The sequence below is a fragment of the Molossus molossus genome, unplaced genomic scaffold (genome assembly GCF_014108415.1).
Source record: "Molossus molossus isolate mMolMol1 unplaced genomic scaffold, mMolMol1.p scaffold_m16_p_15, whole genome shotgun sequence".
Classification (NCBI taxonomy): Eukaryota; Metazoa; Chordata; class Mammalia; order Chiroptera; family Molossidae; genus Molossus; species Molossus molossus.
Genome location: NW_023425350.1, coordinates 5360534 through 5384251, shown reverse-complemented (window position 1 = coordinate 5384251; position 23718 = coordinate 5360534). Strand labels below are relative to the sequence as shown.

The following is a 23718-nucleotide window of genomic DNA, read 5'->3' as shown; positions in this document are numbered from 1 at the left end:
AAGAATGGCTCTTCTTGAGTGGCATCAGCTACCTGCCCCTGTCCCAGAACACCTCCTAAATCAGGAGGGACCAGCTATCACAGCAGCCTAGACACCAGCGGGAAATGTAGCCACGACCCCCACCCAAGATGATCGGTCCCCCTAAATGGACCGGCCATCCCTAACTCCCACGGTGACCGCCCTCACCCCTGCCATGAGGAGAAACAGAGACAGGTGTTAAATCCTGTCTCCAGCCGCAGGCCCTCCACCCAGAGCCTGGCAACAGCCCCCACCCCACCCCTGAGCACAGACAGTGTCTGTCAGAGAATTAGGTAAAGCGTCCCAGGTCTCAGACACATTTCACTGCCATGGTCTAGAAAACCAGCACAATGAAGCTACAAACCTATGACGACGATGAATGTGAATGCGCCCCCTACAGTCAGGCAGTGGAAGCACAGCCTAGCAAACTTCCCCAGGTGTGGGCCCAGGTTCCTCAAAGGCCTCAGGGACATAGCCCCTCCCCACTCACCTTGGTAAGGATTCCCCATGCGGGTCCATCCCACTGAAGATTAGGATGCAAGGCAGGCCCTCCAACTCCAAGTAAGTCTGAGGTCTCCATTCTGCGTCCTCAATTTTCTGCCACATCTGCAGATAATTAAGAAGAAACAACACCTAAGACTCCTGACTTCCCAGCTAGCCCAGCTCCAGGGGAACCGTGATGGCCTCACCCTGCCTTAAAGCCCTTGTGTTGTGTCCTTCGGTAGAAAGTTAAGTTCTTTGTACTGCAAATAAGTAGGTCGTCCGCTTCACCAGCCACGGGCGCACGGCCTGGTACGCGTGTTAGTTGCTCAAGAAACATCTGCTCACTGATTCTTTGGGCAACAGTGCATGTCCTCAGCGTGTCTGACGGTTTTACTGTTTCTCAGTCGTGGCGCTGTGCCTTTCATTGGTAGTTCCTACTCTAGCACTGTTTCAATATTCTTTCTAACGCTTTCGCATCTTCCATCACCTGTAGGTTTAGTGAGGCTGCTATAGGCTGGGCACTGTGCTACGTTTGAGAACCTGAGATCTCTAGGGGTGGTTTCTGCCATCCATCACCTGGGGGAAGAGTCAGATGACAGACAGCAAACACCAAACTACGCCCAGGTGTGGGGAAGGGCCCAGGTGTGAGGAAGGCCCCAGGTGTGGGGGGGGAGGGGCAGCTTCTGGAAACAGGAAAAGACGCTGAGCTGAGTCCTACCAGCTGACAGGCATGAGCTAAGCCAAGGAGAAGAAATGCACCCCCAGGAAGAAAGACGAGCACCCACAGCTCGGAAGTTTAGCATGTTTTATCTCAGAAGATAGCAAGTTTGGGGGAGCCGCGGGGGGAGCATTGATCATGTGGTACCTCTGGACTGAAAGATGCAGGCAGGAGCCTGGCAAGAGAGGAAGCTGGAGGGCTGGCAGGGTGCAGAGGCCACGATGGACACAACCCTAAGGAGCTTGTCACCATCCGCCTCCCCCATCCCCTTGGCCACCACTCCCCACCTGCACTCCGGGTGCCCAGCACCCGCTGTCCCGACCGGAGCGCCCACCTTGAGCTGCTTCACGAAGTGCTTCCCGACGGTGATGCCCGAGCTGGGGTTGCCCAGGATGATCTCGAAGTGCTGGTCCAGAGCCAGCCGCGCGCGCACGTGGGCCAGGCGCTCGTAGGCCACGGCCGCCAGCGGCGAGCAGGGCACCCGCAGCAGGACCATGAGCCCGTGGCCGCAGGGGCACTGCCTGGGCGCGTTGATGAGGTTCTGGGTGATCTCCAGCGTCTCCACCGACGTGTAGTTCTTCATCTGCGAGAGGCCGCTCACGGCCATCATGGCCGCGGCATAGTGCTGCACCAGGACGAAGGTCCTGATGACCGCGCTGTGCAGCCGGGGGAACCTGCAACGGACGGAGGACAGACGGCCGTGAGCCCGCCCTGCCAGCCTCCGGGCGGCAGACGGCCCCGCGGCAGGGAGCCTCGCACAGCGAGCCAGGGCACCGAGACATCTGCCACAGCACCAACGAGCCGGGGGCCCTCTGAGGCTGTCTGGAGCCTGAAGCAGAAGCCTTCCTAGATGGGAAATCAAACTGCTTTGTCGTGTCCCAGCAGGAAACGCAAGGACACGTTTGTCACTGCTGGTGCTTCTCTGGCTGCTCGATAAATATTCACTCAATGAATACGCAGAAGAACAAAGAAAATAAATGCCTGTCAGAGTAGCATCAGCGTGATTCAGTTTCCTGAGCCTGGTCATCTGGCCCAGGTTCCCACTAGAAATAGGGGAACCACAGCTCTCGGAATGTAAGCGCGGCTAAATGTGCCCCAGACCTGGGCATTCGCTCCAAGTACAGGAGGCTCAGAGCTGACAGAAATGTCACTACATGGGATTTACTTTGATAGTGAGTTACAAACCGGGACACATCCAGTTAAACCAGGGATCCCAGTGTCTGGCTTCAGACGCCATGGTCACCGCGTGTCTCCACATGAGGGGGACCCTCTCTCACGACCACGTGCACAGCTAGAGCAGCTCTTACCCACACAGAACGGACCCCAGAACACCCGCTCACCGCTCCTCGGTGGGAGCACAGAGATCGGCATCGGTTCGGACACGCTGCTCGTGTGAGTCCATTGAGCTGGAGGAGTCCCCTGAGCGAGTGCCTTTTTGGAGCAAAGATCATTTCTTGACCTACAAAGTCAGGAGCCTCACGGTGGCTGTGCCACCCTCGAGTCCACGGGGCAGCCAGCTCCAACCGCACCCCTGGTGCCCTCCGTCCATCCTTCCCCCACTCTATTCCGCCTCCTTCGCACCTCGTCTTCTCCAGGGCTCCCGCCACAGCTGCCGGTCCCAGAGTTCTCAGGAGGGCTGAACCGCCCACAGACTCTGGTGCAAAGGGCTCAGGCCCAGGACGAAAGAAGGCGCTGTCTCCCCTGACTGTGGTGGCCCCTTGCCACCTTGAGTGAGGCGTGGAGGGCGGGGACCGCCGAGGCAGAAGCGCTCCTGACCCCTGACTCAGCTCTGCGCACAGGACAAGCGCTCACGCAGCGCTGGACGTGTGTGCCCAGCAGGAGAAGCCGGCGCGGGCAGCGGGCAGCGGGCAGAGGCCGGTTCTCCCAGCCTCCGGGCACCTCTCCCCTCTGCAAGTTCATGGCTGCGCTCTGACTAAACCCAGCAGAATCAGTGCTGGAAGGTAGCCAAGGGATTTTGTTCTCAGGGGTGTGTGAGGAACACTGACCCCAGGAGACACTGGGGATGCTGCACACACTAACCGTCTCGAGAGTCACAGCCTCCGTGGCACGTGGACGGCTCTGAGATCTCTCGTGGAAAAGAAATCCTGTGTTACTTAAGGTCTCTCAAACACATTGGACCGTGGAACCCCTTTTGGCCAAAGCAGCCTACTTTGGAACACAGTTTGGGAGACACGTGTCTGATTGAATCCTATCGTGGGCCAGTGAGAAAAACGAGCCTCCGTGAGGGGAGGGGGCAGAGCCCAGAGCCACGCCCCCCGTTAGTGGGAGAGCCCACTCCTTGTGATTTGAATGAGACCATCCGTAAAACTTGGCCTGGCTTCACGACACACAAACTGTGTGACATCGGCAATCGCTTGACCTCCCTGGGCCTCGGTTTCCCCATCTGTAAAATGGCAGCATGAAAGGTCTGTCGCGGCAGGGTAAAAGGGCAAGCTGCCAAGTCAGACAGCCTCTGCGTTCACACCCAGTCCTGTCCCTGGGAGACGTGTGGTCTGAAAAAGTCACGGGGTCTGTCTGAGCCTCAGTGTATGTACAAAACGAGGACGATGATGTCAACGGGCTCAGAGAGGTGCTGAGGCCTAAATAAGAGCATGACAGGAAGGCTCTTGGAACGGTGAGTGGCACAAAATAACCGCTCAATAGATGACATGCAAAGGAAATAAAAAAGGAAGCGGACACTGGCTGGTTTGGCTCAGCAGTTAGAGCATCGGCCTGCGGTCCAAAAAGACCCGGGTTCGGTTCCCGCTAAGGGCATGTACCTCGGTTGCAGTTTGTCCCCGGCCCTGGTTGGGTCATGTGGGTGGCAGCCACTCGATGTGTCCCTTTCACGTCGATGTTTCTCTCTCTCTCTCTCTCTCTCTCTCTCTCTCTCTCCCCCACTCTATCTGAACAAAAAATGGAAAAATGTCCTCGGATGAGGATAAAAAAAAAGGAAGCAGACCGGGCTTGTCCCTGTCGCCTCCTATAGACCTTGTGGTATTGTGGTATCTGGCCTCCCGTTCTATTGCCCTCCCCTGGGTCTCAGACACACAGTCCCATATTCCAGCATGTTCCTGCCCATCCTCATCTCTAACTTTTCTGGAGCAACAGCACGACAGAGATATCACTGGACAGGAAATAAACCAGGTCCCATTGCTGGGGGACTAAGTTGCCCAGGAAGGGGGGGTGGGTCCCAGGAAGGGACCTGGCTGCACCCGCCTCACCTGGCACTCGATGACGGGCATTTTTAGTAACTTCACAGAGAGATGAGTACCTTTTCCCCAGCGCAGTGACCATGGCCTCGAAGGAGCTGTCGTATCTGAGCAAGGGGAGACTGTGCCCTGAGAGGGTCGACTCGATGAACTCCGACAGCCCGAAGTACTTCTTGTTCTCAGGATATAAGTCCGCTCCCTGAAACAGAGAAGAGCCCCGGTCACGCGACCACAGGTGTGGAGGCGGAGAGGGTCACCGCTGGGAATACAGGCGACCTGGACAGGCGTCGTGGTCTAACTGGCGCTGACTCTGCAGTGATTCCTCCCCCTGCCGACCGAGAGCACAGAGCACTCCACTCGCAAAGGGCGGAGCATCCCCATCACCCGCGAATGTCCATTCATTGGACCCCGGTGTGTTGGCCAAGAAGAAACGCAGCTTTATGTTTTATTTTAACATACAACTCTCGTTGTTGACACTGCTTCTTTCCAACAATATACGCTGGTTTTAGGAACAGTCCAACCAACTAGCTTGCGTTCCACTGTTATTAAAATCCACAGAAAACATATATTTATCTAACCAATTTTACTCAGTGTCATAAAATTCCTCCCAGACTAACGTCAGAAGTTCTCAAACTTCAGAGTATTGCAGAGTTGGGGAGGTTGTTAAATTACAAACTAAATCAAACAGCACATGGTTCCGTGCCAGGGCCATGGAACCAGCCAGCCTGGGTCACATCCTGCCATCCCTTTCCAGCTACATGGCTTCAGGCAGGTGACTCAGCCCCCGCCCCCACCTGGTCTGCCTCATCTTCCCCATCTGCAAGTCAGAAACCATCCTGGCACCTGCACCCTCCATGGTCCATGTGATGAAGCCCTTGACAGTGAAACCTGGCTCACAGACACCGCTGCTTTCTCTGCCACCGAGTCCGCGTCTGCTGGCCTGCAGCCAAGCTCGGGATCTCTAGCAGCTCCTCGGTGACTCTGACACCCTCCAGACAAGCCCAGAAATGGCTGTTCGCTCCTTCCTTGTGTCATTAACTGGAACCCCACCACTCAGAATTCTCAAACCACCGGAATTGTTGCGATCCCAGAGTCGATGAGAAAATGGCAAGTGACCAACCTAAAACTCACCAGGTTTCGCGGGGGCGTGTTCATGGGAAGGAGATTCTGAACCTCGCTGCTGAAGGATGCGGGGACGGGACAAACAGGAACACTTCTAAGGCTCATAGACAAAACCTTTTCTGTTCTTGGATGGCTAAGCCAACTGATGTATTTCAGGAATGTTCCCAAAGACCAGGAAGGATTAAAATCCAACCCAGGCTGGGATCCACTGGACCCCCAAATAATCTAGTTCATCAAGACCCTTACTAATGAGAGTTTCTCCCGCCTCCAGGTCCCCGTGACACGGGACGCAGCAGCCGGGACACTCACGTTGCTGTAGGAGGCGGGCCAGTGGATCTCGTTGTACGGGCTGACCAGAGTGTGCTGCGTCTGCAGCGCATACGGGAAGGAGGTCACGTGCAGGGTCACGATGTTGGGGGCCTCCTTCACCTCCCTGCAGTTGAGCAGTCTGTCCACCAGTCCCACGGACGGGTCGCTTTGGGAGTAGAGATTATGAACAGCGCTACTGAGGGAGGAGAAGGAGAGACAGGACGGTAAGTGGAATGACTAACATGGATCTATAATTGTACAAGGGTTACGCAGTTGGATCAGTTTATAACTAACCCCCCAACACTGCCAACAATTGAAGCTCAGGGTTCTGCCCATGACTAGGAAAACAAAAATGTTAAAAATGACTGTACTGCAGGTACCTGTCTGGGACGCCCCTGCTGCTCATGACTTATTAAACACTTGCTGCGGCCTGGCAGTGTGGCTCAGTGGTTGAGCGTCAACCCTGCACCAAGAGGTCGCCGGTTCGATTCCCGGTCAGGGCACATGCCCAGGTTGTGGGCTCAATCCCCAGTGGGGGCATGCGGGAGGCGGCCAATTGATGTTCTCTCTCATCGATGTTTCTCTCTCTCTCCTCCTCTTCCTTCCTCTCTCTCCAAAAAGCAATAAAGAAAAAATTATTTTTAAAAATAAAAATAAAAGCTTGCTGGGCACAGTATTCATAGAGGGCGTCCTTAGAGAAACACAGTCCGTCTCACCCAGGAGTGTTTGGTGAATCGCTTTTCTCCCTCGGCCCAGTCTGATTGTGACCTGTCTCCTTAGATTCTTTTCCCTAAAGGCCTACTGACTCTGAATGATCAGAGAAGATGTAAACTGGTAAATTCCGTACTCAGTTTAAAAGTATAGGAATAGCCCCGACTGGTTTGGCTCAGCGGTAAGAGCATCCGCCTGCGGACCAAGGAGCCGCAGGTTCAATTCCAGTCAAGGGCACGTGTCTCGCTGTGGTTCGGTCCCTGGTCAGGGTGATGCGGGAGGCAACCAGTCGATGTGTCTCTCTCACATTGATGTTTCTCTCTCTCTTTCTCTTCCTTCCACTTTATCTGAAAATAAATGGAAAAATGCCCTCAGGTGAGGATTTTTTTTAAAGTGTAGGAATCGAATGGGAAGCATCTTGGACAAGGGGCCTGGGAGACCAGAGCAGCTGAGCCTGTGTCCGTGGGACAATGGCCTCAGCACCTTCATCTGTAAATCTAGGGGAATAATAAAAACCAGGGATTCACCTTTTGGGTGGCAGGTGGCCACTCTGAGAAACCTACCCTCCAAATAGACAGTCTTCTGTAATGCAGGGCGCCCCCATCTCCCCAAGCCCACACGTGGGCCCTGGATTGCAAACCCTTCATCTGGATCCTCTTCAAGGACCCGGTCAGCCCTCAGCTTCTGAGTCTGTGCTAAACCAAAGCCTGCCTCCATCACCTGATCGGAGCCCTCCCTTCCCTCCCCAGCCACGTCAGTGCTAAATGCAGGGTCTACATGCGCACCCCCAAGGCCAGTGCCATGGACAGCACCAAGCCTGACCAACACCTGGGGATCCTGCCAGACTCCGGGCTCGACATTCTGAAAGTCACCTAGATGTCCACTCATACGAACCGAGGAAAATCACTCTCAAAGAAGGAAGGCACCAGCCAGGACCCACGGCACCGGAGCCAATGGGTCCCCTCCATCTGGAGGGGCCAGGGCCCTTCCTGCACTGGTCTGCGCTTTGCTGCTGGGTGGGCTGCAGAAGAGGTGCTCCGGGCGCCAGTGGGGCCTCCATCCGGGCCACCCCAGCACACTCCCGCTGCACCCCCGCCCTGCCACTGGGCTCGACGCCTCCCTTCTCCAGCCTCACCTCCGAGGACGCTACCTTTCGGAGGCTGCACTGGATGCCCCGAGATAAGGCCCAGCTCCGAGGTTCTGAAACAACCGTGCCATCTGCCTAAGATGCCAAACCCCCGCGGCGCTCATCTTTTGTGTTTTTGGTTTTTGTTTTTTATCCTCACCCGAGGACACTTTTGCATTTATCTTCCGATAGAGCGGGAGGGAGAGAGGGGTGGAGAGAGAGAGAAACATCGACGTGAGAGAGACACATCGAGTGGCTGCCACCCACATGACCCCAACCGGGGCCGGGGACAAACTGCAACCGAGGTACGTGCCGTTGGCAGGAACCGAACCCGGGTCTCTCTGGACCGCAGGCCGACGCTCTAACCGCTGAGCCAAACCGGCCAGGGCAGCGCTCGTCTTTTGAAGGCCACGCCCACACTCCCAGTGCCAGCCATTTATTATTTCGGAGAAGGAACGTGTCAACCCTGCCAGGCGCCAGTGTCACCCTAACCTCACAAGGTCCCAGTGGGCATGGTCGTGGATGAGGACGAAGAGCGTGTGCGGATTCTGAAAGGAGTTTTGCAGAAAGGACTTAAATTTTGTCTGTGCCTCGGCATCCAGCTTCAGAACATACTGTTCCACCCTCTGCTTGGTCATGTGCTCCTTGTCCAAGCCAAGCTCCAGTAAAACCCCTGCAACACAGTAGAAACACTCCGGTAAGCCTGTCACCAACACGGTCCCAGTTTTCATTCACTCAGCAGACACCCGGTGAGCGTCGCCTTCATGGCCGGCACTGTGCTGGGCCCCGAGGTCACAGGATGCACGCACAAGACATGGGTGAGTCAGGAGGCAGCCTCTTCGGCCAGGGACTGTGGTGAAACTGTCTGTGCAGGGGCCGGGCCCAGAGACAGGCGGCAGACAGCCTGGCGTGGGCACAGCAGCCCGGCCAGGGGACCCAGCAGAGCTGGCTTCACGCACGATATAGCTGATGCCAGGCACGGTAGCAGAAGGGAAGGGGAGGACAGGGAAGGGGAGAGGAGGTCCCACCCTCCCGCAAAATCATCTCAGGCTGAATGCCACCAGGCCATAGAGCGCACCACAGTGACTCCTCCGTGACACTGGCTTTCCACGCATGTCAATTTAGCTCCCTCGACAGAACAGGGAAAGTGCATTCAAGCAGGACATCAACACCCGGGTCATGGACCTGAGTGGGACAGAGTGACATCCCAGTCCCGCTCCGCCCTCTAACAGATGACAAGGTCCAGGTAGAGCTGTTACGTCTGGGCCTCAGTTTCGTGACTGAGCGAATGGGGGCAACAGCCGCGTCCTGACTTCGGAGCGAAGACTGGCGTTGAAATCCCAACCTGAATTCAAGCAGATTGAAGCTTCCCACGCAGACACCCCAGCTCACCCCGAGGGGCCCCCTACCTGAGTGCCAGACGTGGAACAGGGTCTGCTGGTAGGTCACTTCCGAGGGGGGAATACAAATCAGAAAGTCCACCTTCTCGAAGGACCCTAAGTCCAGACTCTGGGTGCTGGAGTCGGCAATGGAGCACACGTGGGAGAGGAGTTTCTGAGCCACGGCCAGCTGGAAGGGCCGGATGTGGGGGGGCTCCAGACTGTAACCTGGAACCAGAGCCCGTGCAGGTGAGGTGCCCGGGAGCAGATGGCCGGGGCCCTGGGCCTCTGAGGGGAACGGAGCGGTGCACCCCGTGTAGGGGGAACACGCCAGCATTTATCAAGCGCCTGCGCTGGGCTCTTCACCCTGAGAGTCGCCTCACACCCCTGTCCCCGCTTAGTCATCAGAGGATGGACAGCGCTCGGGGCGCAGAGGCCGTGACCTGCTCTGCCTGGAGGGGACAGGACAGCATCCTAGGGAAGCTGGCGCTGAGGCTGGACTTTGGAGAGGCTGCAAGCTTCTGGAAGGAAAAGATGTCATGCTCCTCAGGAACGTAGTATAACTAAACATTTCATCACGGCTGACGTTCAGCACAGAAAAACGCGCCATCTCAGAAAAAGTCTACACCTGTACACTTCAGGGTAAGTGACCTCTACCATTCAGGACTGACATTAAAATGAGGTAGGTCTACTTTTCGCTAAGGAGAAGCCCTGCCCTCCGGATGTGCTTCTAACATCGCTTCCTTGTGGCCCGGGGGCCCTTGGACCCTGGCCACCAGCCCCCTCACCACTCACTCGTGCACGCCGGGGCCCCGCCGACATCCAGGGACGCTGACTTGGTGACAGAGGCAGTGAGCGAGGAGGAAATATGGCCTTGGTTTTCCTGATGAAATTTGTCCAGCAAAATGTCAATGTCGCCCTCTGCCCGAAACAGAATGGATAACAGAATCGGGTTTTCTTTCCACCTCGTGAAAGTTAGCAAACACCTAGGGACCCCCACAGTGGGGCAGGCCCCGCCCCGGGCCTGGGGAACGGAGATAAAGAAGACCTGGCCGACCTGCCGAGGAGCCCGAGCCTCGTGAGGAAATCACACAGTGACAGGCAGGTGCTAGGACAGAAGGGACAGTGGAGGGACAGAGGAACGGGTCCGGCCCATCCTGGAGAAGGGGGGACTGGGGGCGAGTAGCCAGCAAAGAGCAGAGAAGGGCATGCCCAGCACAGGACCCACGGGCAAGACACAGAGATCACCCTGCGCCCGTGAGAAGCTTCCCAGGCTTCAGAGGGGAGGCGGGACCACCTTGGAGACAGGCAGACAGCAACAGCCTCGAGTCCTCATCTGCCCCAAAAAGACAGAAACCACAAAGCCCAGAACCCACAGCCAGGGCAGGGAGATGGCAGCCAGGGACCATGCCAGCCGGGGACCATGCCAGCCGGGGCTATAAACACTAATACCCAGGCCAGAGGGGCCACCCCACACATCTGAATCAAGGGCAGACTCAGTGGGTCATGAGGGATGGGCTCCCCTTCCGTGTCTTTGTTTATTTCTGTCTGATCTATTCATGAACTCGCACCTGTCTCCCTCCAAGCCTACCTGGACAGAGGGTGCTAAAGAAGGCCCCCAGGGAGTCCACCTTCCCCGTCACCAGCTCGTAGCTGACTTCCTTCTGGTACTCCGCCGGGGTGAGCAGGCTCTCAGAGAGGATCCGGGCTTGGTATTTCCCTGGAAAACAAACAACTGTCGTGAGCCCTCCGTGTCGAATCGCGTGGGAGCTCCCGGCTGGAGGGCTGTGCCTGACCCTCTCCTGCTCTCCCCCAAGCCCAGCACCATGCCTGGCTCAGAGCCCGCGTCCGAGGAACGCATGGCCGACTCCATCCTGGCCCTGTGTCATCGTGGGGTAATAAGAGGGAAACCCAGAGTGCTGGCCTTGGAACCTGACTCTCCCCTGACCCCTTAGCTGTGTGACCCGGGCTGAGCTACTGAACCCTTCAGCCCCAGTGTCGTCATCTGGAAGACGGGGCTAACCGTAGCGTCTGCTGCGCGGGACCGTCCAGAGGAGAAAACAAGACCCCGTTTGTAAGACGCTTAGCCCAGTGCCTGCCACAGAGGGGCTCTGGGTTTACTACTGGGCGTACCACTCAAGTCCATGTAAGGTCATCATTACTAACACAGAATGTGCCCTGGCCGGTTGACTCCGCGGTTAGGGGTCAGCCCGTGGACAAGGAGTCGCGGGTTCGATTCCTGTCAAGGGCACCTACCTCGGTGGCGGTTCAGACCCCAGCCCTGGTTGGGATCGTGAAGGAGGCAACCAGCCGATGTGTCTTTCTCACATCAGTGTTTCTCTCTCTCTCCACCCCTCTCCCACTCTATCTGAAAATAAATGGAAGAATATCCTCAGGTGAGGGTTTTTTTAAACTACAGACTGAGTTTAGGGTCAACGAGCGGTTACAACTGGAGCGCAGTAACGTGAGCTTTCTAAAGTAAATTTTAAAAGAGACAGCATTTCGGGTTAAAATGGAAAGCCCCTGTTCCCGTCCTCATGGACGCTACCGCGTGGCTCGGGCGAGGCAGGCCCTCCTCCGCGGGGTGGCCCTTGCGTCCTCCCACACTCAACACAGGACCCCCCAGCAACCCTGGAGGCACCAACTTCAGCATACACCCAGCCTCTGGCCGCTGCTCTCCACTTCCACCCGCCTGGTCCCAGACGGCCAGGCCGGCTCCCATCCAGCACCTCCTCCCCAGTCATGCCTCCACCCCTGCAGTCTGTTCTCCACACGAACGGGCAACTCCTTCTGGAACAAGAGCCAGATGACATCTCTTCTCTGGTCAAAACCTTCCAGTGGTTTCCCAACTCGCACAGAAAAAAATCCAGAGTTCTGACGTGGCCTCGGCTGCCACATAGCCCCACGGCGCTGTCCTCTGCCCTGGCCATCCTGCTGTGCCCCCAAACACCAAGCGTGCATGCCGCCACATGGTACTGGGGGGCCCTGCGGCCGCCCCAATGTCGACATCATTTGCTTCCTCGATTCTCAGGTTCCTGCTCTGATGACATTCCATTGGAGAGGCTCTCCTGACCCCCTAACTGCACCCCTAACTGCACCCTCCCACCTCCGAGGCTCTGTGCTGGGTTGGGGTCCGACCCCCGAGCAGAACACTTGCTCCAGGGAAACAGGCCTGCAGTCCTGTACCCCCAGCCCCGACCACAGCTGCACAAAGTAGGGTTCAACAAGCGTTTTTATAGTTAATTCGTTAACGGGCTCCTTAACCCACACAGCACAGTGAGGTCACTGGTTTTTGTATTTGATTGTTTCCAACCTCCATTAGATAGAAGAAACGGTCTAGAAGGCCACATTGCAGGTGCCTAGGAAAGCCAGGCTTTCCACGGGTTTGTCCAGCTCCCAAAGTCGTCCCAGTGGGGGTGGGGGGGCTGCTCCCCATTCCATCACAGAGGAATGGGATTTTCACCAAGCTCACAGTCCGGCCCCAGCAGCTGGTACAGGAGGGCTACTGGGCACGCACTGCAGTCCCTATCTGACTGTCGCTGCAAACCCCAGGCCACGAGAAGCAAAAGGGGCAGAACTGCAAAGGAAGGCGACTGGGAAACCAAGGCAGCGGGGCGCGGGGGGGGGCCTCACCGGTGACGGCGATGCAGGAGTCGATGGCCGCGTTCCGGCAGGCGCAGATGATCACCACGTAGTTGGTCTTGGCCAGCTTGCCCTCGATGAGCAGCCGGAACATCTCGGAGAGGCCCTCGGCCAGCGAGTAGGTGCACTCGATGATGTGCACGCTGTCGTTGCAGGAGCTGGCGGCCAGGCCGGCCAGCCAGGGCAGCTGCGCCGAGGTGACGGGTGCCACGGCGCTGGGCGCGGGCGGGAAGGGCTGCGGCGGCGCCTGCTGGTACTGCCGGATCTCCGTCAGGTGCGACTCGCGCCAGGAGCGCAGGAAGATCTGCTCCAGGTCCTCCATCAGGGGCACCTGGTCCGCCGCTGGCAACACAGGGCGGGCGGAAGGGGCTTCAGCACGCGCCCCGCGCGCCCCACGAGCCCCACGCACCCCTCGCGCCCCCATGCGCCCCACGCGCCCCTCGCGCCCCCACACGCCCCTCACGCCCCACACGCCCCATGCGCCCCACGCGCTGGCTTCGTACAAATACACCAGGCAATTCTGGGGAAATGCACGTAAGCTAATTTTAAAACAACATAATCTACGTTGTTTATGTTGCATCGTGTCACAGGTCTCCGGGAAATACAGGGAGGAAGTGGGGCCAGAAAAGCAGCTATAATCTCACCATCCTAACAGAACCACAACTATTTTTGTATATTTCTCAGTATCTGCACCGACCCACCCCACCCCCACAGGCAGGTTTTAAATCGCGGTCAAGATTATGAGCCTACAGCTTCAGGGCTGGTCCATTTTCCCTCCCATTACATCCTAATCAGTTTCCATGCTGATGAACATCTTCATAAACGGCACCGATAATGGGCAAAGGATGTTCCATCATACGGATGTACCTTCATTTATTTAGCAATGTCCCTAATGTTGGTCCTTTTATTGCCTCCAAAGCATCACCATTATAAATAATTCTGCAGTGCACATCTTTTTGTATAGGACATAATGTCCTCAGCCTAAACTCTCCAACATGAGCTTACAGAGCCGATGACTCCACATCATCAGACTTTTTCTAGATGGTCCAAACACGCCACCTTACCACCACGTGAATGGCGCATGATGATAATGGTTTCACTCGAGTTGCCGTCAATAATTTAACTGAGAAAAATTCTATGTGTCTGATTTGTTCATTTGCATCTCTGCATCCCTATAATGACCAGTGAGATTGAATCCTTTTCAACATTTGTTTCCTGCTGGTATTTTCTGGTGTATGGGTCCACGTTTTCTATTTGGGTGAGCTGGGAGAAAGAACGCCACACTTCTACTCAGAGGACGTGTTCCCACCCAGCCCCACCCAGCACCGGCTGCAGAGCCCTGAGCTCTCCTACGACAGTTTCCTGATCTGAACAAGTGGGGGTCACACCATCCACTCACGGGGCTGTGTCCAATTATACTGGATTTGCTATTCCATCTCCCATGTTTAAAATCTTTCCCATGAGCCCACAACCCCTTCCAGAACAACCCCCCCCCCCCCAAGCTCCAGGGACTGTCCACAGCTGCCACACCCCTCTCCAATCCACTCCCATATGGTTTCCGTCCCCACACTCCTCGTACACCCCCCGTCAAGGTTGCAGATCACTTCCATATGCCCAAACCAACAGTCAGCGATCAGTCTTCACTCAGCTCTCGGCAGGTAAAGCATTTTCTAACTATCTCCGCAGATTCTGACCTGTTTTAAGCCCTTCCCAGCCCCCCGGGGCGGTGACCGCGGCAGCCCCTGATAACATCCGCCGGCCTGTCCCCTGTACCTCACTTGCACCAGCCAGAGCTGCTCTGCACAAGGGCTGTCAGTGAGGGCCAGTGATGAAGGCACGACTCCCGCGGCTCCCGTAGCCGGCACTCCCCCGAGGCTCCCGCCGAGGGAGGGACTCACCCAGCTGGACCAGGTAGTAGACGGTGAGCAGCAGCTGCATCTCCTCCGAGATGGGCTGTATGGCGGAGGCTCCGTACTGCTCGTAGGCTCTGGAGATGGACTGGGAGTTCTGGTAGCACGCGTACAGCAGCGGGCTCACCACCACGTCGCTCAGGTTGCCGCACAGGTAAGGGAAGTTCCCGTGGCCTGCGGATGAAGAACAGCATCCGCTGGTCCTCTGGCCTCGGGCCGACCTGGGGCCCACGACTGGATCTCTGCGTGTGAGGGAGTTCAAGCGCGGGCGAGCTGCCTCTACGTAACCCAAGCGCCTTCTTCAGGGAAACCTCGGCCGTCCTGCCCTGCGGATCTGGAGTCCCTGCTCTCACAACTAACCGGGCAGTCACATCTGCTGGTTCATTCAGTCCGATCCCTTATTTCACAGGTGAGCAGGGAAGGCCCAGAGAGCCGTGCTGAGGCTGGACGGCCACCCCGGTGCTGCTCCTTCAGCACCGACTCAGGAGCCCCTCGTGTGGGTGACGCCTTCTGGATCTTTGCCAGGACTCGCCGGCCGAGCCTCCCCAGCGACTCGTGGAATTCTGTCTGCCCCAGTCCTCCCAGAACTCTCTGACAAGCTGAATTTGGAAAATAAATCCCTGTGCAGACCAGAGATGCTGCAAACGGACAGACTTGACACAGGCTTTAACAAACCTACAAGACTCGTTCCGTGGTCAACTCTCCGAGACGGAAGAGCCCAGGCCAGGTTCGAATCTCCTCTGTGCCCTTCATGAGCTACGTGACCCCAAGCGAGAAGCTTAACTTCTCTAAGCCTCCGCCTCCACATTGTGAAACAGAGATAAGAAGTTCTCATGGGCTTCCTGAGATAAGCAAATGTAGCATGAGTGTCCCCCGAAAGGCTGGGCCCCACCACAGAGCTTCTGGTGCAGGAAGGGCGGCTGACCCTAATTCTGGGGTGGGTTTGGGAAGCCACACCTCTGATAAGGTCTGGGTGGTGCTGGTTCTCCTGGCCCACGGCCCTCAGGGTGGGCAGTACTGCTCATGGATATTATGGCGGATAAGAGGCAACATAAAGAAGCAGTTCAAAAGGCAGGATGTGGCCCTGGCCGGTTTGGTTCAGTGGTTAGAGCGTGGGCCTGCGGTACTGAGAGACCCGGGTTCGGTTCCCGCTAAGGGCGCGTACCTCGGTTGCAGTTTGTCTGGTCGGTTGTACGGGTGGCAGCCACTCGATGTGTTCCTTTCACATCGATGTTTCTCTCTCTCTCTCTCTCCCTCCCACTCTACCTGAACAAAATATGGAAAAATGTCCTCGGGTGAGGGTAAAAAAAAAAGAAAAAAGGCAGGATGTGGCATTTGGCGTAAAAGAGGCACAGCAAAACTGCAGTGGGACCCAGATAAAAGGGAAACGGAGGTGGCTTCACAGAGAAGGCCCGGGTGGGTCTGCACTCACAGGCAGGCCTGGGCACACGGTAGTGGGAGAAGGGGTCAGGGACCAGCTCACGACAAAGAGGGACTCAGCCGAAACAGAGGGGCCGTGACAGGAGGCACAGTGAGCTCCAGGAATGGGGCTGCTGGGCCCCCGCCCCACCTCTTCGAGGCTGCTGGCCCACAGCGTCAAGATCTGCATCCTGCCTCGCTGTGTCCTTGTCAGCGTGTTCTAGGCCTACCGCAGGCGCGCGTGGCCTTGCGACTCGGTGCTGACCTTCGCTTTGGTTAGAAACGGCCTCGTTCTAAACCCAGGTCGGCACCCTTCTTCCTGAGTACCCTGTCCATTTTTAGTTTTAAAGGAAAAGAATGCCCTCTCTTATTTCTTTTTTGTTGTTGTTTTGTTTTTGGGTTTTTTTTGTTTGTTTTTTATCCTCACCCGAGGACATTTTCCCATTTTTTTGTTCAGGTAGAGTGGGAGGGAGAGAGAGGAACAGAGAGAGAGAGAGAAACATCAATGTGAAAGGAACACATCGAGTGGCTGTCACCCACACGACCGACCAGGGCCGGGGACAAACTGCAACCGAGGTACGTGCCCTTAGCGGGAACCGAACCCGGGTCTCTCCGGACCGCAGGCCGACGCTCTAACCGCTGAGCCAAACCGGCCAGGGCTCTTATTTCTTTCTTAAATTCTTTTTTTTTTTTTTAAATCCTCACCCGAGGACATTTTTCCATTTTTTGTTCAGATAGAGCGGAGGGAGAGAGAGGAAGAGAGAGAGAGAGAAACATCGATGTGAAGGGACACATCGAGTGACTGCCACCCGCACGACCAACCAGGGCCGGGGACAAACTGCAACCGAGGTATGTGCCCTTAGCGGGAACTGAACCCAGGTCTCTCTGTACCGCAGGCCGACGCTCTAACCGCTGAGCCAAACCGGCCAGGGCTCTTATTTCTTAATAACAGTGTGATTACCTCTCCTGCTCTCCTACCACCCTCTCTCCTTTTTCTACAAACATGGTACCAATACAGTGTGAATGTACTTAAGGCGCATGTGTGCAAGTCTGTGTGTGCATGTGTGTGCGTGAGCACATGTGTACATGTGTGTGTGTTATTAGATGCCAGCACACAGTATGGGTGGGCCATCATCAAACCAATCAGGCCAAGTCCTCACATCTCAAGGTCTCCCACTTCATTAGAAAAAGGGATTTCTGGGTTTTTTTATCCTCACCCGAGAACATTTTTTGCATTTATCTTCAGATAGAGCGGGAGGAAGAGAGAGAGAGAAACATCGATGTGAGAGAGACACATCGAGTGGCTGCCACCCACACAACCCCAACCAGGGCCGGGGACAAACTGCAACCAAGGTACGTGCCCTTAGCAGGAATCGAACCCGGGACTCTCTGGTCCGCAGGCCGACGTTCTGACCACTGAGCCAAACTGGCCAGGGCGAAAAAGGGATTTCTTTTTAGTTCGGCCCCAAATCGACCCCCACGCAGCATACATTAGCCAAGTGCACAAAACAGCGATCAAACCTAGTTTTGTTTCATGCTTCCCCACACTAACCATGGCTACCTCTGCCCGACCAAAGTCAGAATTCAGATCAAAAACGCCCGTGGCATCGGGTGACAGCACGACCATCCCAGACTGGGGCTCCTGGTCTCATAAGTGAGCAGGCGGAGGAGCCACGTGTCACCCCCGGTGCTGAGCCCGAGCCCGTCCTTGTGGCAGGAGCTCAGTGAGGGTGAGCGGGGGAAGGAAGGAAAGAACGAATGAACCAGCAAGTGCACATCATGGACCAGAATCATTCCACTCAGGCCTGTCGTGGGAACTGTGACGAGCTCCGTCGCTGTTGGCACCTGATCGGGGGCTACGGCCACGACTGGTCTGCTTGGTTCTTTCGTGGCCCTGGAAAGAGTTTGACTGATTGCTCAGGACCTCCCCCTTGGCGTGGAGCGACGTCCGGATGTTGCCCGTTTCTCACGCCTTCCTCTAGCCACACCCCCCACCCGCACCGAGAGCCGGACTTGCCTTTAAATATCACCGGCTTGGCCTTGCATATCTTCAGCAAGTTGTCGGGGACAGACACTGGCTCTCCGGAGGCCACCACGGGAAAGGTGACGGAAGCTGGTCCCACCAAGCCAACCTGGGGCACGCAGGACATGCCCGCGCTCTCTGGAAACACACCGAGTGTCAGGAAGACACACAGACGAGACATCCCTCTCCAGCAGACTTGACGTCAGGCCAGCCAACACCTCTCCTACAACTTGACCCATAGCCCCCACCCCGCCTCCACCCCTGCTACGGGAGCACCCAAGACGTGTAATCACAAAGTCTCTGGTCAAAAGTATCTTGAAGGTCACTTAGTCTAACCTTCCCCACCCTATGACCCCGTCTCCTCTTCAATAACCCTGACAAGTGACAGGTAAGCTCCTTTAAAATCCCTTTGGGAACAGGGAACTCACTACTGTGCGGGGATTCTGGGCCTTGGGAAGCAACTCTGAGACACAGAAAGAGAGCCTATAGTGGTACCAAAGTCAGCCTCCCTAGACATTTCTCACCAACAGGCACAAAAATGCACATGCACACACGCACACATGCCCACACACACACACGCACACATGCCCACACGCACACACGCCCACCAGCAGCGCAGCCACTGCTGGTACCTGAGCCTTGATTTTTGGCAAACCTCTCGTCACTTACCATACTTAGCTCTGTTCCCACCACCCTGGGGGTAGCCACCGTCTGCAGCCGAGGGAGACTCTGGAGACCACCCTTTGTGGCGCTTTTTGGGGGGCCCGGAGTTTGAGAAGATACCTAGACAACATTTAGAGTGTGGATTAGGCTGTCCCCCCCGACTCGGAGGTCACTCATTTGCTATATTTTACAATCACAGTCACGGTGGGTTTAGCATCTATTGGAGCATCCTGGCATAAGGAGACATCCTGTTGGCCTCTGTAAATGCTTCATTCCAAAGCCGTGCAGGTGTAGAAGCTTCAACTGGAGACTTAGCTCCTTCGCCTTTAAATTGAGATGATGAAACGTACTCGGAAAGGTGCCCTGGCCAGGACCACAGAGAATATATGTGAAGTACAGAGTGCGGGCCCGGTGAATGGATGCCACCCGGACCCACAGCCTCAGCAGCAGCAGCTCCCGTTTCCCTGTATTAACACGTTCCCGGAGACAAGCCGCAGCACATTCACTGCACTGCTGCAGTTTCACCACTTGGGGGCAGTACCGATCCACCAGTGTTCCTGTCCCCACTCCAGCCTTCAAAGCTCATTTCAGACTAAAAAAAATCAAGGGGAACAGAAGTTGTACCCACTGCTGTTAATGAGTCATCCTGCCCACGCTGGATGAGAGCATGCCTGTGACTCACGCCATGTTCGTGGGTTATTCAAAATATCAAAAATTAGTTACCGTATTTTTTGGACCAATTCTTGGATGCAAAATTTCTCCTACATTTAGAGCTACACGTTCAACCCTGACGGCACCTTAAACTCACTGGGAAACGTTCAGAATCCTCCATGGCTGAGCAGCCCCACCCCATGTAAACCAGGGCCCCAGCATCTGGGTGGGGAAGGAACGGGCAGGCCCGTGAGCTCCAGGCTCCCCGTGAGTCTCAGGCCTCACCAGGGCAAAGAACCACCCTTCTGGGCAGCGTTTCTCTGAGTCTGGCCTGAGACAGAGCTGGACAGGACCAGCAGGGCCCTGTTAAAACCGTCCTCTCCTGGGCCCCGCCTGGGCCTGTAGCATCGACGCTCTGGAAACATCTCTGGGGAGGGAGAAACACCTCCCGCAAGGGTGCCCAGGCTCACTGCAGCCAGGCTGATTGCCCTAAATCTCAGAAAGGAACCCAACACTCTTCACCTCTTCTTCAGACGGATAGCACATGAGTTTTAATACTGAATAAACACTTAACAACACATTGCCCTGGCCGGTTTGGCTCAGCCGTTAGAGCGTCGGCCCACAGACTGAAGGGTTGCGGGTTCGATTCTGGTCAAGGGCACATACCTCAGTTGCGGTTCAGTCCCTGGTCCTGGTGGGGATCATTCGAGAGGCAACCAATTGATGTCTCACATTGATGTTTCTCTCTCTCTCTCTCCCTCCTACTCTGTCTGAAGATAAATGGAAAAAGTATCCTCGGGTGAGGATTAAAAAAAAGAGTTGAAAACATAAAGCACTTCGTTTACAGAGAGTGTTCAAACAGGGGCTCCTGTACCCCACAACCTCCGAGACAGCTGCTGTTCTCATGGCTCCGCGTAGACCACAGCCTCTGCCAGTGTCGGCGGAAAAGGCCCCACCAAGCCCGCGGTGCCGTCCGCCAACAACCGCACTAAACTGCGGAGCGGCTGGGCCTGCTAACAGCGGGAGATCTACAGATGTTCCCCCCTTTGGGACGCTGACCCGAACTGCCTCTGGGCCCAAGAACTCTCCCGAAACGTCACCAGGAGCTGCCCCCGTGGCACCAGCGTCTCCTCGTGGTGGGGGCACGACTTGGCATTTTGGGTGAGACTCAGGAGGCACCTGCTGACCTGGCCAGACTCTCCTTCCAAGCAACACCAATTCTAGGAGAATCCCAGGCCCGCCCGAGGCTTTGACCCAGACAAGGGCGGCTACCTAGCGCCGAGGGCCGTGGCACGGCCGACAGCTTGCTCTTCACCAGCTGCTGGTGCTTCGGAGAGTCTTGGCCGTTGAAAACAGCTGGGCTCGTCGCTGCGGTCAGTGAGGGGTGATCAGAGGCTGGTCCTGAGCAAAGAGAAAGAGACACAACAGGTCAGTCACCGCACGTTCTGAGCCCAGCAAGCTGGGCATGACTGTTCTTCCATCTTTTCCAACTAGCTTTTCTCTGACGAGGCCCACTGCGGGGGTCAGACTCCTGACACAGTGATGCTGCCCTTCTGAGGAAACATACGCACACACACGCACGTGCACACCCGTGCACACACGCTCCTATGGTGAGCGCTCCCTGTGGGAAGGGCCAGTGGGGCTCTGGGAATCCAGGACTGGCCCCGAGACTGGCCCAGCTCCCTCGACCTTCTCCTTCACCCTCCAGACTCAGGTTCGCATCAGACAGGCTCAGGGGAGCTGAGAGGTGAGGGCACCGAGGTCCAGGCTGGGGCTCCCCGGGTCTGAGGATAATTCCGGGGGCATTCATGGGTCCTGCTTTTCTGAAGCTCGCCGCACTAGCTGGGGAACCCCCTCAAACTCCCTCCGCTTCCACTTCCTCCTCCATAAAACGGGCTCGCAGCAGAGCCGTGTGAAGACGGCGTGAGTTAACAGTCACGTCCGTGGAGGAGTGTGACCGGCAGAAGCGCTAAGATCTGCTCTCACGCAACCTCCTTAACTCGTACAACCCCTGCCGGCGAGAACAGATTTCCTCCAGTCTTCAGATGAGGAAACAGACTCGGCGACCCGAAATGACTTGCCCCGAATCCGCCAGCAGAGAAGTGGCCACACCCCTCCTCCCCGGGCATTCTGGTGCCAAAGCGCCGTCTCTCCTGTCGCCACGGCGGCAGCCTGGGCACAGTGAGGACAACGGCAGATACCAGACGCCACTGGAGAGGGCGGTGTGGTAGCTGGAGGAGGGCGTGTCCCCAGCCCAGGTGCAACCTCTTGGTTACGGAGGGGATGCGCCAGGTGGGCACCAGGTGGGCAAGGGCTCTGGCGCCCCCTCTCGGCTGTCTACAGACCCTCTGGGCGGGATAATGAAAACCACCAACCCCCTTGAGTCCCTGGGAAGGCTGCCACCTCCCGTGGTAACGACCCTCATGTTTCTCAGGTCTGCTCAGAAGGGCGGATCGCTAAGCCCCTCAACCAGAAATGCGTGCGTCAGATCTGAACTCTGCCCCTGCTGCTCGTGAGATCCAGACCAGCGCCAGGGCCTGGATCCCCAGGCAGTGCCATGGGAGACGAAGGCCTGCTGGCAGGGGGCCCGTTGGGGGTTGACGAGTACCCACAGCGGGGCACACTGAGCACGGCACGAAGCGGTCGAGTCTCACCTGCCCCTCCCAGGGCCCAGCTCCAACACGGACTTGGCGCCCATTACAGAGCGAGCTCCATGCTGCACACTGGGGGTGCAGAGGGACCCCCACCCCCGGGTCACGTGACATAGCTAACAGGAACACAGAACACCTTTCCAAGTTAAAAATAAAGCATTCTGTGTCGAAAACCATCCCAAATTCAGGACGACATGCAAAGGCGTTGCGGAGAAAGAGACCACAAAGCGCACCCCTGTTTATCTTGAGGGTTTGGCTGCATAAAAATCCCAGCAGACTTGCTGGTGGCTGCTCGGCCGCCTCACCTGCCGGCGGGGCCCCCGGAGGAATGCTGGCGTTGGTCCCGGGCGTGGGCTCGCTGGAGAAGGCAGCCAGGGGCCCAGAGCTGTCCAGCGGCGGGAAGAGGGAACTGGAGCAAGGGCCGGCGGTGGTCGGCCGGCCTCTGAACTCTACAGGACAAGACACTGCGGTGAAAACCAGCTCACTGCTCCCCCGCTAGTTACAGATGATCGCCCAGGCTGGGTCTGTCCTGCAGGAGAGCCAGGTACACAGACAACCGCCGTGGGGCCAACAACACCCTGCTCTTGGCTGCAGTGCAGCTTGGGGGGGAGGGGGTGACAACCCCCGCAGCTGCACGCCAAGGGCAGGGGTCCATCCCAGGGACACTCTGACTGTCGGGAGAGGACAAGAGTGACATTTGGGGAAGAGAGAAAAACAGATGACACACACGCATCATCCAATCGCTGCCCTTCAAGTCCAAGGAGAGAACAGAGTATCACTCAAAGGTATGTCAGGCCAACACCTTCCTCCGGCCTGTGAGTTCCCCTCCGGCCCAGGGACGTACCTAACCTTCAAGGTGCAAGCAATCAAAACCCTCCGCTGGTCCCACAGGGGAAGAACCACTGCCTTCCCGGGGCCTAGAAAATGACTGGGGCGTAGTAGCGGCTCCAGAAATAGTTACTGAGTGATGTAAGGAAACGAGAGAAGGCAAAGGCGATGGGGGGGGGGGGGGGAGGAACGCCCAGACCAGCCCCTCCTGAAGCCCCTGTTCTGCTCATGGAAGCCGCTGGGAGATTCCAGGTGACTGGACGTGAACCCACAGGGGTAGGTGAGGGACAGACGGCTGGTTCTCCTGGTCGTCTCACTGAGAACCTTCTAGAACATGCCCCTACACACTGGCTAAGGGGGGAATGTCAGGGAGCTCCCGTGCCTGGGCCTCTGAAATCTACCCCTGTGCCTCCCCTGCACAGCTGACTGTGGTCATGTGCCCTGTCCCACAGTGGGGACAGAGGGGAGCGGTGGAGCCCAGTGACTTCTTCAAGGACTGGGAGAGTGGAGGGGACATTATTTAAGCCAAGTTTCTCTAAATTGGGACTTCGCAACTTGGCACCACAGCATGGAGACCAGGTGACCCTGAGGGCATCCTATGAGCTGCGGGGTGTTCGGCACCCCTCTGTGCTCCACCCATCGGATGCAGGAGCACCCTCCAGTCAGGACCGTCAGACATCTCTGCAGGCAACGCCAAATCTTCCCTGGGGGCAAGTTCACCCCAACTCGAGAACCCTCCAAACACTTGCCACAAGAAGGTACAGGCTGGTGTGGCCCTCTGTCAACTTTTAAATGGCCCACACAATTAGGCTGCCGCTAGACGCTGAACAGCCGTCGTGCAAGTGGCATTTGA

General features: G+C 56.7%; 1 protein-coding gene across 1 annotated transcript in view; it reads right to left on the bottom strand.

Moving 5' to 3' along the window:
- Positions 1 to 23718, bottom strand: part of GREB1 (growth regulating estrogen receptor binding 1) — a 69707-nt gene that overhangs the window by 27545 nt on the left and 18444 nt on the right. The window contains exons 5-18 of the mRNA XM_036263438.1: positions 22343 to 22486; positions 20659 to 20787; positions 18742 to 18855; positions 18067 to 18210; positions 14619 to 14804; positions 12712 to 13062; positions 10670 to 10798; positions 9874 to 9999; positions 9109 to 9306; positions 8192 to 8372; positions 5863 to 6058; positions 4494 to 4630; positions 1554 to 1893; positions 509 to 624 (exon numbers count right to left, since the gene is read on the bottom strand). Coding sequence (XP_036119331.1) covers positions 509 to 624; positions 1554 to 1893; positions 4494 to 4630; positions 5863 to 6058; positions 8192 to 8372; positions 9109 to 9306; positions 9874 to 9999; positions 10670 to 10798; positions 12712 to 13062; positions 14619 to 14804; positions 18067 to 18210; positions 18742 to 18855; positions 20659 to 20787; positions 22343 to 22486 — 2491 coding nt within the window. The remainder of the gene's footprint in view (positions 1 to 508; positions 625 to 1553; positions 1894 to 4493; positions 4631 to 5862; positions 6059 to 8191; positions 8373 to 9108; positions 9307 to 9873; positions 10000 to 10669; positions 10799 to 12711; positions 13063 to 14618; positions 14805 to 18066; positions 18211 to 18741; positions 18856 to 20658; positions 20788 to 22342; positions 22487 to 23718) is intronic.